This window comes from Cibotium barometz, chromosome 8 (genome assembly GCF_041138505.1).
Source record: "Cibotium barometz isolate CiBa-2024 chromosome 8, ASM4113850v1, whole genome shotgun sequence".
Lineage (NCBI taxonomy): Eukaryota > Viridiplantae > Streptophyta > Polypodiopsida > Cyatheales > Cibotiaceae > Cibotium > Cibotium barometz.
In genome coordinates this window covers 15,193,680-15,211,893 of record NC_141053.1, presented here as the reverse complement: position 1 = coordinate 15,211,893, position 18,214 = coordinate 15,193,680, and the positions used below count along the sequence as shown (strand labels likewise).

The 18,214-nt window shown below is 44.6% G+C and overlaps 1 protein-coding gene across 2 annotated transcripts in view; it reads left to right on the top strand.

Annotated features, from left to right (window-relative positions):
- Positions 1-977: 977 nt before the first annotated feature.
- LOC147635950 (vacuolar cation/proton exchanger 3-like) overlaps positions 978-18,214 on the top strand; it is a 41,481-nt gene continuing 24,244 nt past the window's right edge. The window contains exons 1-3 of one of the 2 annotated variants that reach the window (XM_086801362.1): positions 978-1,486; positions 2,177-2,295; positions 2,665-2,973. In XM_086801362.1, the coding sequence (XP_086657488.1) occupies positions 1,225-1,486; positions 2,177-2,295; positions 2,665-2,973 (690 nt within the window). In that variant the 5' untranslated portion in view covers positions 978-1,224. Of the gene's footprint in view, positions 1,487-1,838; positions 1,977-2,176; positions 2,296-2,664; positions 2,974-18,214 lie in introns of those variants that run through there. The other variant, XM_086801363.1, reaches the window with a different exon arrangement.

Below are 18,214 nucleotides of genomic sequence, written 5' to 3'. Positions count from 1 at the left end.
ACCTATAGACACTTAAACAAGTTGTTGGCAGAAATTTTACATGATTTGTGCTAGAAGCAATCTTAACCAAAAGTATGATCACATTTTGATTCTTACTTATCTCTAGAAGATACAAATGTGTTATGGCTATGTCATAGTTTGTTTATTAAGGCATCTTTGCATGGATCATGTCTTGTGAGAGCATCAAGTACTATTGATCTTTTTTGCTCTATTATTTTGAATAATTATATTGGATATTATTTTTTGCTATGTCGTTTTGAATAACTGGAAATTTATTTATTTTTGTGTTCGACTAGAAACACAAACATATAATCACCCCAATTGAGAAAAAAAGATATCCTTCAAAGATAATTCCATCAAATTTGAGAAAGAAAGATATTCTTCAAAGTTAACTCCATCAAAATTTACTAAATGCACTTGTTAATTCAATAGGAGGAGAGATCCAAGTTTCTTGAAGGTTAAATGCCATCAATTTTACCATGAAAGTCATTCTTCAAGGATGATTTCTTTAAAATTTACCATATAAAAAAGATCTATTTCGACTTATATAATAAGGCAAGCCAAGACTTATGAATTTGTTGTCTTTCGAGAGCTATGCATTTATTGTGTAATGACTTATAACTCCAAACCATACTGTTGACTTATTGTGTAATGACTTATAAATCCAAACCATACTATTGATACGTAATAGTGCATTGAGGAGATTCCTCAATGATCATATTGGGATATGCTTGAAGGGAGGTTCCAAATGACCAAAATTAGTGGAGTGTTGCACTTGCAATGACATGATGTTGACTAGATTAGAGCACTAGGTGTGCAACACTTGAGTTGGCGAATTTGAGCGTCGAAAGGGTGTGGATTCAACCCTTTGTGGAGAGACAAAGCTTGTGAGTTTGTGCTTCTTGGAACCTACATGTTGGGTGAGGAGGGGGTCTTGCTAGTGGGTACATGGGAGCGTGTGTCTTGCTTCTTTTTGTGTAGCTTCTAGGAACCTTCGTGGAAAGGGAATGGAAAAGATTGAGGGGCAACCTTAGTATATATAAAAGAAAATCTACATTAATGTAGACCTAAAATACACTAGAAACATGATAATGGAGAGGCGGCCCCATGGTTTTATACTATTAGAAACACGGGGTGATCCTAATGTCTGGGTTTGGTGGGGGTTGATGTGGGTGAATTGTCTGAGGTACAAATTTTCTTTGCAGGAAATGGGGAACATGACCCATGGAACGCTCTTCACGATTTGGTCATGACCTTGTTCTTCTGAGCCTTCTCGATTTGATAAGCTCCGCTAAACCCTTACACCCTGCATTCCCATCGCTTCTCGCCTCTTGCTTCTCAGCTCGTGAAGAACTCCGCACCCCCATCCTGCTACAGAGGACAAGAAGACAGACAAGAGGAGATCGCTTTGCCGCCTTCGACACGAATAAGAAGAAGCCGGCCTTCTATTTGGGTCCACAGGCCTGCTGCGGACGGCTGCCACCAGGTAAAACAAAGCTCTTACACCCGTTTGTCTAATGGCGAACCTCCATTTCTTTCTCTATATTGCCATGCTCGGAGGCTCTTGACCTTGTTTGCTCTTCAAGTCTATGAAGAGCTCTCAAACTCTGTGGTGCTAGTCTGCCTTCCGCCTTACACAGCAGGAGACTTTGAGAATTTTGGTCGCACAAGCATCATCACTCTTTTTCTCTCCCACATAACCTGCTTTGCACAGTAAAGAGACGGAGTCAACCTGCTTTGCGCAGTAAAGAGATTCTTCAAATCTCTAGGGCTAGTTTTTCTCTTCAAACTCATCTGCTTCTCGTAATAGATGATATTGGGATATTCATTTCTGTTGTAGCAGGCCTCCTCCTTATCATCATTGCACGTGATCTAGATGTTGCAAGAGCCATCACTTGCTTTTCTTGGCAGCAGTGATTTATACTGTGTTTTCATCCCTCGCCATTGTGGCTATAGCTATTAGTGTATTCCAGCAGGTACTTCCTTCTTTACTGCTTTCCCTATGTTTTTGGATAGATCCTGCTCCATTGTCCCATCCATTGCAAGAGTTCTTTGTGTATTTTAAAGAGAGATCTGCCCCCTGACTCCTCTCATCCCAGTTAGAGTGCATCTTTTCTGTAATGGAGAAAGATTCTCTTAGTGGATTGCTGCCATTGTTGTCATTGTTGCCTTGCAGGATATAGAGGAGCTGGTCACATCAGAGCTCTCAATCGCATGGCTGTGTCTTCCAGTCACTCATACCTTTCGAATTTTAGCCTGGGTGAAACTCGAAAGGATTTTCAAAACAACTTGGAAGTAAGTGGCGCCTTTGTCTCGACAGTCCAGAAATGGATTACTATTTATAACAACAGGGCAAAACATTCACCTGATTTAGCCCATCATACTTTCAATGAGGCTTGCACAAGGGCATCTGAGGAAAACTAATCCCACCAAACCTAGGGTTTTTAAATTATGCTGCAAAACTGAGCTGGTAGTTTGAAGTTCTAGTTTCTGCATATTGAGTGGCTTCTAAGGTTAACTTAGTGCAAAGCCACATCAGATAGCAAACCGATTCTTTGTTCCTTTGTCTTACAGTTGGAGACCACCTCTTGATGAAAGCTTTCTATGTCCTTGCCTTTTCAGTCAGGGAGTACCTGACTTATCGTGATTTGTTTCTTGTGGCAGCTTACTCCTTTTATGGATGATGATCTTGAACCCGAAATTGTTGACAAGATGCCTCTCAAGGCCAGTTCGAGTGATGTGCAGTCAATGAACTTTCAAAATTTCAGAAAACCAAATGATGTACTGGATTGTCAAGGTTCTTTATTCTGTAATCATTCTGACAACACTTGGAGTGGTTGGTTTCATCATCCAGCAGCCAATTTATGCACAGTCATTAAAAGCATTTGCCGAGTCTTAAGTGGAAGCAAGATTTGGTGGTTGCTTCCGGCAGTGATTGTGTCTGTATTCATAAAGGTCCTTGGTTTGCCACAAGTAAGTTTTTCTTCTTTTGTTAGGTTTCATCAAGTGGTAATTTAATGATGGGGTCAATGTTTAAGGATCAAGTATTTAGTTTGTATAACTCTCAACTGAGGTGTGGGGGATGTTAAAAGCCATACCAAATGCCGTTCATGTAGTTTGTTTTTAAAAGCATGCTATCTGATGCAAAAGAGTAAGAAGTGCTGGTAATGCTGAAGAGAAATAAAGGCTTGCTTTATGGGCAAGCAATCCAAACTCCTATTGAGTTTCCTTCGTGTTACATAGCCATTGTGTAAGTGAGCACTGAGCCAAGTGTCAACATAGGGAATAACAAAACAAATTTGATGCAGCACATTGAGTTTACAATGTGCGTATAGAATTAGTTCTTCCATGCTTCTCTCTTGGCTCGAGCTTTACAAGAATTTCTCTATCATCACCTCTGGAGAAGTGATAGAAACTTAGTTTGATGGTTCATCCACGAAGATTTGTCTATCATATCACGTAGTCTATGCCATGATTTGAAGCTTTATGGAGTCAAGATCGCACATTGGTTTTTGTTAAGTCTGGGAAATAACCTGAACTTACCATTGGTATATAAAATAATTTCTGTATCATATCATACACAGCACTTCTTATGCAAGTCTCTTGCTTGTCCAAAAGATACGTGCCCATGTATTGATGGACAACAAGCAAGTCTCTTGCTTGTTGTCCAAAAGATACGTGCCCATGTATTGATGGTCTATTTACAAGCATTAGCTGCAATGTACTTGGAAGATTGTGAGCGGCTCGTAAAATATTATTGAAGTTCAAAACACATTAGGATCCCTTCCACAAACCAGATAAGTTGACAAACCTTGAGGGACAGGAGTCACTCCGAAAAGGGTAGTCCACCGGCGTTTGAAAACCAACCACACGAGCGAGAAAAGATTATGGTTTCTTTGCCGAGTCTTTGCACTTGAAGTAGGCTCTGATACCACTGTAACATGCGGAAGCTTCGGAGAAGATCGGTAACTTCAATGCTCAGAAATCAGCACTCTTTTCGCGACGGAATTAACGCACAAACTGAATGAAGATGTGCAGAAAATAGAGAGAGAGAGAGAGGGGGAGGACACAATATTGGGTCCCAAATACCATCTGTAGAGCCCCCACCACGGATGGTGTATTTGCTTTATTAGAATGATGTGAATATGAAAAGAAAATACAGAAAACCTTGACCTTTCTTGGCTAGGAAATCCCTGCCCTTGACCTGCAGTCCTCCACCCCTTTGCTTGGCAACTTCTTGGCTTGTCCAGCCCTTGTATGCTTGAGCTCTTGGTGAAAAATGAGATGAAACAATGGTATTGTGGGCTCCTCTATTTATGCTACTCCACAAAGGGCAGTCGGCCAGCTTAAGTCTAGTCGGCCAACCCTGATTCGTCCCATGACTGATAATCAGCATTAAATGCTGGAAAAATCACATAAAAAGCTGCGCATCATTCCCTAGATGGCAGGGCATCAGGCGCATGCTTTAAGCCAAGTTTGGGCACCTTTTCTAGCCTTTGGGGACTGGGCAGCCTGTATGGGCTGCCCCATACTTACCCTACACCCCTCCTAGGGTTGGATAACCAGTTGGCTACCCCTGGCCTGCCCCTGGGGTTGTCCTACAGCCCCTCCATGGCTGGTGGGTTCAGCCAGGGCCTTCTTGGCCCTCATGGGGGTGGTTTCACACCATCCCCATGCCCACACTAAGACTTGGGGTAGCCCTATGGGCTGGCCCCTTGTTCTAAAAGCAAACCCTAACTAACTACACAGTGATCTGGCATCCGGTAGATACACAGAATCACTGACATCATTCCAGAGGGAGACTTACAGCGCGGACTAACACTGTTTCATGTGCAGGACAGTGCACACCTGACCTCGGACGACTGAGATGGATCCCTGGTTGACTTGTCCCGGACTGGGCTCACATGGGAGCAGTTCACCATCCCAGGTCCCGCACCTTGTGTACAGATATGTCTACGTGGCATCCAAGTGCGGGATGCACGTGACACGCCGTCCGTCTTCCGCATGGCTGTGCTCCTGCTGCTTGTTTTAGCCTCCAGGAGGGGTGGAGCTAGTGGGGAGGGCTCCCCCACCGCCCCGCCTCGCCCATTGGCGGCACTCAAAGCACGTGAGGCGGCTTAGGGTGGAGCTCCGCCCCCCTTGTGCCTTACGTGGCACTCGACAGAAAAATGATTTTTTTCTGACTACACTCCGTCGACGTTGCCGTTCCGGTGCCAGATCTGTCCGGCGCCCGCACCGGCCATTGAGCCGGCTGCCTTTGCTCCATCCCAGTCGCCGGCCACTGCTCCCCGTCGACTACTGCATTTGCTCTCCCGTTGCCTGCATCTTGGTCACCTCCAGCAACAGCTCACATCGCTATCTCCTCCAGCACCACGCCATCCTATCAGCCTGTTGCTTCCATCTGTAGACAGGCGCACAAGCTCAAGCTTCTGTGTAAAGAAGATCTCGCCAGCTACAGTCCACAGAATAGGTCTGCACATAGAAGCTCCCGCTTGAGGTACCGTCTGTTGCCCTTAAACGCTAAGGAGCTTGCCGTTTGCTAAATCTGCAGCTTGCTTGAGGAGCTCACCGTCTCCTGCGCTTCAACGTTGCTCCCGTTATCTTCACTGCAGCAACCTCTCAAAATCAGGTAACTGTTCTTTGATTCAAATCAAAGAGCTTTTGTGATTTCATTGCTTCATTGCAACATTCAAGTGAAGGCAACATTGCAAGGTAGCATTAGGGTGCAAGATTCAAGAAAAAATTGGGGATTTGTCAGATTTTGAGGATTTTTAGAATTTGGGGATTTTTCAAAAATTGCACAATTGCATTTATAGGATACAGAGAAAATTGAGGCTTTCATGAAATCATTGCTTAATCGCAAAATTGAAGCTCATTGGTACACAAATTTATGGGGCTTTTGTCAATTATGTGCAATTGACACATAAATTAGCCCATTGGTGCTCAGAAATTAGGGGATTTTAAGCATTGCAGTCTGAAATTTGAGGCAAAACATTTGTACAGGACATTGTGGTTGCCTGGCATTGCACTCCGGTGCATTTTGGATTTTGCCCGCAGGTGCTGTTTACAACATATTTGGTTGCACATGTGTGCCTATCTCTTGGTGAAGAGATTTGAGCAAATGGCTGGAAATATGATCAACATATTTGGGGTTTTGTCCCAAGAGGACAAATTGGATGGCAGTAAGGAGTTTCATGGTCCGAAATCTACTTGTGGCCAAGGGATTATGGGGTTATGTGTCAGGTGAAGATGTATGCCTTGTAGACATAGCACCTAACAGGCCTGGCCGTGGTGCTTAACAAGCAGCAGTACCCACTCCTCCCTCATAGGAGTAAAAAAGATGGGATACTTGAGATGCCCAAATGATGGCTTTGATTGCTTTGTCCGTAAACTTTAAAGCGATCAATCATACCTCATATTCGGTCTTGCAGGACCTCACACAACGAGCTTGGGATGTACTTGAAACCATGTATCAGGCAAAGAATGAGGCCAGGGTTGCATTTCTCAAGAAAGAGCTTGAGAACTTGGACATGAATGAAGGTGATAGTATGGCTGATCATCTTACGAAGATCCAGGATCTTCGAGTGAAACCGATCCCGTCAAGTGGGAGTAGACTCCGTTGGACACCGACACGCGTAATAGCACAACTTAATATCACAATTTGAAATGGACAACTTAATAACAACTTGAAATTGAAATGAAATGAAATGAGATAGATGGACACCAGCACTGGGGCCGGAACGGGCCGACCCCCCCCTCAATATATGATATATTTATTGGGAGTATTTAACAAATACAATGCTCCATGGGCTCAAAGAACGAGATGATGTCCATGTACAAATGAATACAGTACCAAACAAAAAGGCTTGAAGTTGACGTTCGAAGTAGAGCGACCACTTGAGTGTTCCAGTCTCTACGGTCCTGTGCCTTCACTGGACGCCGCGGAGAGCGCCCCACTGGTGTTCCAGGACCACGCACAAACAGGCGCTCCCGTACTAACGCCTGGCTCTCCCGATCTCAGCACCTTTGGACCGTGGTTCTCCAAGAGCTTGGACTACCCGGCACCGAACGGGTGTTGCCGTGGAGAGTCCCTTATCAGATTTATCACAAAATACTTTACTTAAATCTGAAAATTCACTTACTTGAGGATGGCAGATGGAAGTCCAATTCCCGAGGTATCTGTGTGCAGCTACTTGAGTGGGACACCAAGCTGTAGCCACTTAAAGAAGGTAGACGCCGCCTAAGGAAAGGAGGCACAACCACCTGCTGTGCAGGACACAGCGGCCTTCTTGTGGAGGCGGCGGCGTAGCTTGTCTTGCTACAGCCGCCTAGTGATGCAGTCGCCTGCTGAAGAACACAAAAGCGTGTGTAGGAGGAGAGGCATGCGCAGTCGCCAGCTGTGGGCAGGCGCAGCCGCCTATCGCTGCAAGTGGATGAGTGGTGAAGTCGCCTGAATGAGATAGAGTAGGAGCCGCCTGTATGCAGGGCACAACTGCCACCAGTATGCAGAGCACACAGCCGCTTTGCTGAGTAGGCAGCCGCCTACTGGAGGGTGGCACAGCCCCCGGCAAGAGTGGACAGCAGGCTGGTAAACAGGCGCAGACACGTAACAGCCGCCTGATGGATAGGAGGCGCCAGGCCACTGTGCACAGCCACCTGGCTGCAGCGTGCGCAGCCGCCTACTGTGTAGTGGTGGGCAGCCTGTTGGAGTTGGCAGCCAGTCGCCTGTGCAGAGGAGCAGCGCAGCTGTATGGAGGTGGCAGCCTGCAGCAATTCTGAGGTGTGTGGAGCGCACAGTCGCCTGTGAAGAACAGCCGTCGGTATACAGGACAGAAGTGGAGCGCAGCAATTATGATGGAGATGGAGGCGCTCAATCATGATTTTTGAAGGATGATCGTGGTGCTTCTTATGTAGATGTTGGAGTGGAGTAAAACAAATAGTGTTGGCTGGCTCCCCACGTTTGCATGTGGGCGGCCAGTTCCATGGTGGGATGGGTAGGTGACCCCACCCCCCCACACACACACATGAAGTGTGGCTCACCACCTTGGCCCCTAAGTGGGTGCCCACTTTTAAGTGAGTGTGAACATATAGCCTTATAAAATGAAAGGTTAGAGTTTAAAGAATTAAACCAACATGTGCAATACACTTACCACCTGTTCACATGCAACAAAACTCGTCAGAAGACAGAGCAAACTTCACGACTCACTGGCAGGCATCCCCGCTCAGTAAGTGACACGTCAAGCAGGCAAACACAAAAATACAAGTCATGCGAAAACAGTTTCAAACATGCAAAACATGAGTGCATGTGCAAATAGTATCATGGACATATCTCCCGTTCATGGAACTAGTACAGAATATCTGTCGGGCACAAAAATGGCACGACGTAAAACATAAATCTTGGTCTTCCTATGGAGTGACAGTCCCATAGGCAAGACACGGCACGAATACTAGCTCTTCCATGGCGTGACAATCCCATGGATAGAACACAGTCCAGGTCATACACGGGTGGCACCAGTCTGGCTCCCATCCATACGACACCTTCCTGCTAACACACGGGTGGCACCAGTCTGGCTCCCGTCCATGTCGAGCAAAAATACTGGCCTCTTCACATGAGACACCGGCTTGGCCTCAAGTGAATGAGAGACAAAAACTGGAGATGGTTCAAATGGTCGGCCAATTGGTGACATCCTCTCGGGCTTCTAAAGAGTTGTCCTCAACTGAAAAGCCTCAAGATATGCCTGCAACAATTGTGGGTAGTCAACAAAATAATCCTCATTTACCCACTTTGCATCGATAGGCAAATAATTTTTAAACTTCACAAGGTATCTCCTGGAAAGCTTTCCTGCAGGTAGCTTTCTCTCCTTGTGAAAAACAATCTATTCAGGCTGGAGGATCTCCTCAAGCTCTCGTCAATCTCGAGCGGATCTTCTGTGACAGGCTCGTCAGGATCTGCTGGCTCCACATATTTCCGAAATAGACTCACATGAAATGCATTGTGAATCTTCCAGTGACTAGGTAAAGCAAGCGTGTGACACTTCATTGATCTTCTGAATCACCTTGAAGGGTCCATAATAGGGAGGAGAAAGCTTAGGCTATGATCCTTCTCGTCCTGGCCTCTTCCGAAGCCTAGCCTTCTCAAATTTCAGCAAAACCCAATCACCTTCTTTGACTTGCATGTCCCTTCTATGCTTGTCAGCAGCCATTTTATGCTTATCTTGTGACCTTGCAATGGCTGTCTGTACCTGACCAAAGGCTACATCCAAGTCACGAACATATTCATCAGCTGCAAAAATCTCATCCTTTGTACGAAGGATGGGTGGCAATACCACTCTGCCATAAATAATCTCAAAGGGAGCCTTTCCCGTGGAGGCATGGATTGTATTGTTGTAGGCAAACTCAACAAGTGGAAGATACTTCTCCCATGGAGTCTTTTGTTCTGCCACGTAACATTTCAACAAATCCAACACGGCTGAATTTGCAGCTTCACTTTGGCCATCCGTTTGGGGATGATAAGTTGATGAAAACTCAAGTTTAGTACCCATATTATCAAATAAAGCCCTCCAAAAGAGTCTGGTAGTCTTGGGATCTCTATCCCCAACAATGGATTTAGGCATGCCATGATGCTTAAAGATATTAGCAAGAAAAAGCTTTACCATATGATCAGCTTTAATGGTTTTCTTGACGGGCAAGAAATGAGCTTGCTTGCTAAACCTGTCCACAATGGTCCAAATAGCATCATTCCCATGCTGGAATCTAGGCAAGTCCATAATAAAATCCATAGTAATACTTTCCCAAGGTTGCGAGGGAATTGGCAATGGCTGAAGCAAACTTGGAGGTTTTTTCTTGTCAAATTTCACCTTTTGGCAAGTAATACATGCACGCACATAAGCCTCAATGTCTTTACGCATGCGTGGCCAAAAGAAATATCTCTGAATCATGCGTGTAGTAGGCATGATACCTCTATGACCAGCATAAGGTGGAGCGTGACATTTCTCCATAACCTTTGGACGCAAATTCTTCACCACACATAGGCAATTATCCTTCATAAGATAACCCTCGTTGATAAAAGGCATGTGAATGACCAGCCATCAAATCAGTCCATATATGGCAAAAATCAGCATCCAAATGATACAAATCTCTCATAGCATATAAGTCCCCATGAGAGGCAAGGCCTCCTGGATAATGCATCGGCCACCAGATTCTTCTTTCCTGGAGTATACACAATCTGACAATGAAACATTGAAAGAAAGTTTGCCATTCTCATCTGCTTCTTTGAAAGCTTTGTTTGAGATAGAAAGTATCTCAAGCTTTGATGATCTGTCTTGACTACAAATTCAGCCCCAAGAAGATAATGTTTCCATATCTTTAAAGCATGAATTACAGCCAAGAGCTCTTTCTCATAGATATCCATATGAAGCTCAGCATCATGCAAACGATGGCTCTTGTATGCAACTGCATGCCCTTCTTGATTTAGGACAGCTCCTATACAATCACCACAAGCATCACATTCAACTACGAATGACTTGTGCAAGTCAGGATTAATCAATACTGGACCACATATGATAGCATGCTTGAGCTGCAAGAAAGCATCCTGTTCTTTTGAAGTCCATTTGAAAGGGGTTTTCTTCTTTGTGAGATCATGTAGAGGGGTGGCTATCATAGCAAAATGCCTTATGAATCGCCTATAATACGAACATAATCCGAGAAAACTTCGTACTTGATGTACGTTTTGCAATTCTGGCCAATTCCGAATGGTCTCTATCTTTCTATCTTTGAAAGGAAGAACTCACTTTTCTTGGCATTAATGAAAAGTTTATGCTTCCGCAACTCTTCGAACACTGTGACCAGATGAGTTCTGTGTTCCTGCTCATTCTTGGAGAAAACCAAGATATCATCAAAGAATACTCCTGTAAATTTGCGATGGGGTCGGAATATTCTATCCGCGTAGTAGGCATTGTGCCTCTATGACCAGCATATGGAGGAGCATGGCACTCATCCAAAACCTTTTGCCTCATGTCAGACACCACACATGGCAATTATCTTTCATGAGATAACTCTCTTTGATCACATATGAGGCATGTGCATGACCAGCCATCAAATCAGCCCAAATAGTGGCAAAATCAGCATCGGTATGATACAAATCACGCATGGTAGACAAGTCCCCATGAGAGGCAACCGAGATAGCTGCTACATACGGCTTTCGTGACAATGCATCGGCCACTACATTCTTCTTTCCCGGGGTGTGCAAGATCTGAAAATGAAACATAGAGAGGAAATTGGCCATCCTCATATGCTTCTCTGACAACTTAGTTTGAGTAAGAAAATACCTCAAACTCTGGTGATCTGTCTTCACAGTGAGATCAGTCCCAAGAAGGTAATGTTTCCATATAGTAAGTGCATGAATTACAGCCAAGAGCTCTTTCTCATAAATGCTAAGAGATAGCTCTGCATCATGTAATCTACGACTCTCATAAGCCACGGCATGTCCCTCTTGATTAAGGACAGCTCCTATGCAATTTCCAGATGCATCACATTCCACACAAAAAGGCTTTTGCAAATCCGGAATGATCAACACTGGACTATGAGTAGTTGCATCTTTCAATTTGAGGAATGCATCTCTCTCTACATTAGTCCATTTGAACACGGCCTTCTTCTTTATCAAATCATGTAGAGGAGAAGCAATCCATGCAAAGTGCCGAATGAACCTCCGGTAGTAAGAGCATAATCCAAGAAAACTACGGATCTCATGCACCGAACTCATTTCGGGCCAATTCCGAATTGCATCAATCTTTGCAGGATCCATCCGCACTCCATCTTTGGACACAATATGCCCAAGATAATGTATCTCTGACAAGAAGAACTCACTCTTCTTTGCATTTATGAAGAGTTTATGCTTATGGAGCTCTTCAAAAACAATAGCCAAATGAGCTTTATGCTCTTCTTCGGTCTTCGAGAAGACTAGGATGTCATCAACGAAGACACCTGTAAATTGCTTGTATCCACGGAATATGCGATCCATTATTCTATTAAATGTAGCCGATGCATTTGTAAGACCAAAAGGCATAGCAAGATACTCATAAAGCCCAAATGCTGTCCTGAAAGCAGTTTTGTGTACATCCTCAGGCACTACACGCACTTGATGATATCCACTCTTGAGATCAATTCGGCTAAAGCATGCCGATCCATCCAACTTGTCAAGGATGTTGTCTATGCGTGGAATCGGAAACCGATTCTTGATGGTAAGCTTATTCAAAGCTCTATAATCCACACACATACAAAAGGATCCATCCTTCTTTTGAACCAAGAGGACGGGTGAACAATATGGGGAAGAGCTTGGCTAAACCAAACCCTTCTCAAGAAGCTCATTCACTTGCTTCATGATCTCCTCTTTTTGGGATGCACTTACACGATAGGCTGGCCTATTAGGTGGTGAGCTACCTGGCACAAGATCAATGCGATGATCTTCCGGTCGTACAGGTGGTAACTCAATTGTCAACTCATCAACAAAACAATCATTATGCTCTTGTAAAAATTTCAGCCTATCATTACTAAGAGTGTTTACATGTACATTATTTTCCTCAACATGATCTCGTACAAAAATCAAGTACGCAAAAACACTCTTTTTCATTACTTTCCTAATTTGTACATGAGATACAAGGCAATGGTATCACCCTCTTCACCAGCATCAATTATAGGCTCTCGGCCTTTATGCATGAAGGTGATCCTGTTGGTCTTGTAAGCCTTACGGATCAATACGTATATGCCAAGGCTTTCCAAGCAATACATCACAACCATTCAAAGGCGCCACAAGAAAATCTTCATGATCCACATAGCCTTGAATGTGTATGCGCAACTTGCCAAAAATAGGCATGACCTGCACTTCTCTACCAACAAAGGCAACCCCGCTTCAATTTGAGGACCCATGTCCTCCACTTCAATACCCAAAGAAGTTGCCATCTGTGTGGATATGAAATTTTCAGATGCACAATCATCAAACATGAACAAAGCGGGCTGATCTTTGAGCTATCCCCAAGCTTTACATACAACCCTATCTTTGCTATCATGTGAAGTGTTGCCCTGCACATCCGGAATCATATGCACATTCGGCTTTGATGCATTTGCATTATCACGCTGCTTCTTGTTTGGGCATGCCTTTGCAATATGCTTGGTGCTACCACAAGTAAAGCATTTTCCCTCACTCATATATTGCTTTTTCTGTTCCGGAGTGAGACCATAGTCTCTCAGTTTGAAGGGACGCTTCTTGGTAGTGTTATTTTGAGCCTTTGGACCATTTTTATCTTGGTTTTGATCCTTATTAGGTGGCTGTCCATGATTTTGCAAGTTTTGGACAGCCCTCTCTTTGCCTTGAAATGAGGGTTTAGCCTTATTGGATCGACTCAATTTGAGTTCCAATTGCTCGGTAGCGGTGGCGGCTGCGATTAATTGGTGTAAGGTATGACCGGGATACATTTGTAGTCCCGCTTTGTACACGGGTTGCAATCCCGATTGAAACCTTCTCTTCCTTTCCGCCTTGGTGACATGCATAAATGAAGATACCTCCAAAAGCACTTTCCAAAACTTTTGTACATATGCATTTACCGATTTTCCCTCATTTTGCTTTACCCAATCCCACTTCATTGTTATCTCATTCAATGCATTGAGAGGCAAGATTTGAGCATAGAACCTCTCCTTGAACTCTTCCCATGATCTAACAGGATTCGGTGAGAGCTTCTCCGTGAGCCACCAATGGGCAGCAGTGCCTTTCATAAACATGCTTACATGCCGGATCATGGATTTCTGAGTGAAATCCTCATCACTGAAAGCAATATCAAACTGGGCAATAAAAGCAAGTGCCTTTGATGCGTCATATTCCCCATGATATGTGTCAAACTTCACAGATTTGTCTCCGGCTTTGAAGTCACGAGACTTTGATATATGTGTGTGCATCTCAACATGTTTTCCCCCATGTTTGTCCATTGGGATAGCCCCTGTGAGACTGGCATCATTTTTGGACCAAAAGGTGATACATAAGACATAGATACATGTGTCCTGTAAGCTGGCCCCTCAACATGCATTGATACATTTTCAGCCATAACTTCTCCCTCACGAGCACACTCAAAGGCATGAGTGGCATGAGAGATACGCGGAATACCTGCACCAACAGAAAATTGCAGCCCATGTTGCATGTGTTGTGCATGTACATTTTCAGCCGGCAATGGCATTTGACATACATTTTGACCACTGCCATAAACATTGTATCCTTCATGGGCTACATAAGGTATTCCTGCATGGTGTGAAGTCACTGATTGTTCCTCTCCCATAGCATGGAGATTCATCCTCTTAGACATAAGTTCTTGTTCGGGCACTTGTGGGGATTCCAAAACATGTGGAATGGTTGCCTTTTCTGCATAGGCATCCTCGGTACAAGCCAAGTATGCATGTGCTGCATCCCTCGGTTGCATGTGCAACTCTTGAGCAATCATTGCCATTACATGATCCATATAAGATTCAGCTTTCTTGGCTTTCAAACGGTCATTTACCAATGGATCCTCGCGGCGGTAGAGATTCAATTCTTCTTGTTGTGCATGGAGAAGAGCCTGCATACGAGTAAGTTCAGCCCTCAAGACTATGAACTCGTCTTCCTGCATCTTCTCTTTGCCACGGGACGACTGTCCCACATATTCATGTTCCCTATTGTGCACCACATGAGTTTGCTCATCCTGTAAAGCATTGGAAGCATGCATTTCATTGTCCCTCCCTCTTGTGTTAGCATCTCCAACATTCATTGTATGGCTGTCCATAATGTTCTAAGTGTAGAGATAGCTAGTGTTCACAGTGATCGTCTCTCACGATAGAAGTGAAAGAGAACCGTATGCTCTGATACCAATGTAACTTGGTTGAACACAATGCTAATCAATACACTTAAATACACTAAGATTTGATGGACACTTGCTCAAAATACAAGAAGTAAATTGCTGAATTGACAAGAGACACACAATGAGCCGGAACGGCCGACCCCTCCCTCAAATAAAGTATATTGATCTTGGGAGAATCAAGTACATAGTGTCATGGGCATTTCTGACCAGATTTCCAATGCATATGAATACAGTATTACAAACAAGTGGTTGTCGATGTAGACTTGCAACCCACACTATCCTCTCAAGTGCCCATGTTCCCTACCATCTGCTCTCTATTGTTCCACCAACACATGGTAGCAACAATCTGCAAGAGAGCACGTAGGACAAGAGAACACTACACAGGGTATGTAATCTTGTAATCCAGTTCCTCCCTCCTGCTACTTGCTCCCATATTTAAGCATAAAAGCTTACCAATAGCAAGTAGAGTCGATGATAGCGGAAGTCTTCGCGATGGAAGTTCTTGGAGTGTTGAGATCTTTGATTTGTCGCCTTTCTTCGCGACAAAAGTCTTCAAGAGGATGAAGGGAACCTTGGGAAAGCTTCCCCTAAGGTTCAACTTGAGAAAGGAAGGCTGAAATTAGGGTTTTCAGCAAAAAGACCAGAAATTACAACAAAAATGAGAGCTTTTTTGCTGAATTTCAGTCATTGGGAGTGAGTAGGAGAGTGATTAGCACTTGGAAACACTCTTGGAAGCTTGGAAACACCCTAGCAAGTTGGGTATGGCTATGGAGAGCTTGGAAATGGAGAGAAATGGTGGAAAAACAGAGTTTTCAGTCTCCAAAAATCTTCATGAGGAGAAAACACGAATTTTCTCTTAATAAGTGAGTGAATTGGGGTCCAATTAGGTGAAGGGACATGGGGAGATGTCCATTTATGACACCACTCATCCACTTGCAGCCATAGGCGGCTGCGCATGCCTCTAGCTGCTGGCGACTGCGCATGCCTCTCCTCCTATACAGGCTTTTGTGTTCTTCACCAGGCGGCTGTATCACTAGGCGGCTGTAGCAAGACAAGCTACGCCTCCTCCTCCACAAGAAGGCGGCTGTGTCCTGCATAGCAAGTGGTTGTGCCTCCTTTCCATAGGCCTTTCCATAGGCGGCGTCTTCCTTCTTTAAGTGGCTACAGCTTGGTGTCCCACTCAAGTAGCTGCACACAGATACCTCGGGAATTGGACTTCCATCTGCCATCCTCAAGTAAGTGAATTTTCAGATTTAAGTAAAGTATTTTGTGATAAATCTGATAAGGGACTCTCCCCACGGCAACACCCGTTCGGTGCCGGGTAGTCCAAGCTCTTGGAGAACCACGGTCCAAAGGTGCTGAGACCGGGAGAGCCAGGCGTTAGTATGGGAGCGCCTGTTTGTGCGTGGTCCTGGAACACCAGTGGGGCGCTGTCCGCAGAGTCCAGTGAAGGCACAAGACCGTAGAGACTGGACCACTCAAGTGGTCGCTCTACTTCGAACGTCAACTTCAAGCCTTTTTGTTTGGTACTGTATTTATTTGTAAAATGCTAACACTTTGGAAGCATCATGCTCTCCATGAAAAACATCAAACTGAACAAATTTGTCACCTGCTTTAAATTCCTTGAGCTTTCTGGCATGAGGCGCATGGTCTTCTCTTTTTCTTTTCCCCTTATCCAACGGGGCAGCCCTATCTGTATGGGCTCCATGGGCCATCATAGAAGTTTCATGAGGCACGGTGGCATGTGCTCCACGAACTTGAGAGTCAGATACATGTGACTTTCCTGCATAAGGCAATGTCTCTCCATGAGACAATTCAGTGGGCAAAGCTCTTCTAGTTGCAGACCTGTCACCCTTACCATGGGATACATGTCTTGAATGCATGTGACTTTCATGCCCTCCATGAGCACTAGCATATACATATACCTGTCAGGCTTTGTGTCTTGTGGAGAAGATGCATGTCGAGAGGTGACTGTCACCTCTTCCTTTTGCATAAAAGACCTCAACCTTTGAGATGCGGGATCTCCATGCTTCAAGCGAGGTGGATTTCTGAATTTCAGCTATCCGTCGCCCCCCTCTTTGATGTCACCTATGAGGAGGAGGTAGGCAAGTGCCAACTCCCTTGGCTTCTTGCCCACTTCCCGTGCCATGGACTCAAAAGTTACATCTACCATTGCATCAGCTTTCCTTGCTTCAATGGCACTTTGCACATGGGGATCTTCATGCAAAAATTTTAACTCTTGCTCTTGTGCCTGCAAAAGTTTTCTCATATGTTCCAATTCAGCCCTCATTGCATCAAGCTCTTCTTCTAGCATGACTGTCTTTCCTCGAGACAGTTGACCCTTTGATTCACTATCATTAACCCTTTCAAGGGGCTTGTGCCTTCCTCGTAGAGCATCAGAACCACGAGAGGCACTAGATGGACCCCTCGAATTAGGCACTTCCAAAGGGTTGCCTTGGCTGTCCATTGTGTTAAGTGTGCTAGAAGCGGGGTGTCCAATACATAGGTTCGTTTCCCCACTAAGAAGAGGGAAACAACCATGCTCTGATACCAATGAAACCGATCCCGTCAAGTGGGAATAGACTCCGTTGGACACCGACACGCGTAATAGCACAACTTAATATCACAATTTGAAATGGACAGCTTAATAACAACTTGAAATTGAAATGAAATGAAATGAGATAGATGGACACCAGCACTGGGGCCGGAACGGGTGGCACAGTTTGACATCGCTTTTAGCGATGAGGACTTCACTGAGAAGTCAAAAGTACGCCATGCTAGCATGTTTTTGAAAGGAACCGCTGCTCATTGGTGGATCACTGAAAAGATCACCAAGGACCCCATTTGCACGTGGAAGGAATTTAAGGATAGATTCTATGCTCAGTTTTTGCCACCAAATGCGGAGCAAACTCTCACCCAAAAGTGGGACAGACTTGAGCAAAGAGATAATGAAAGCGTGCAACAGTATGTCAACAAGTTTTGGAAAGTGTTGCTGGAGGTAACTGCTTTTATGCAAATCACGGAGGATGAAAGAAAGAGGAAGTTTCGCTCTGGACTACAACCAGCATATCGTTCGGGCATTGAATTGCACCCGAAATATACTTTGCAACAGCTCACAGCTTCTGCTCTTGCTACGGAGCAATTGGTGCTCAAAATTAAGCAGGATCAAGGCGGTTCAAAGGGGAAAGACAAGGCTGTCCCAAATCTGCAAAAAGGTGGACAGCCACCTAAAAAGAACTTCCGGGAGACCCACAAGGGTGGTAGAGCTGAAAATACCACATCTAAAGATCAGGGCCCAAAGAAGAATAAATTCGGCTTAACCCCGGAGCAAAGAGAGC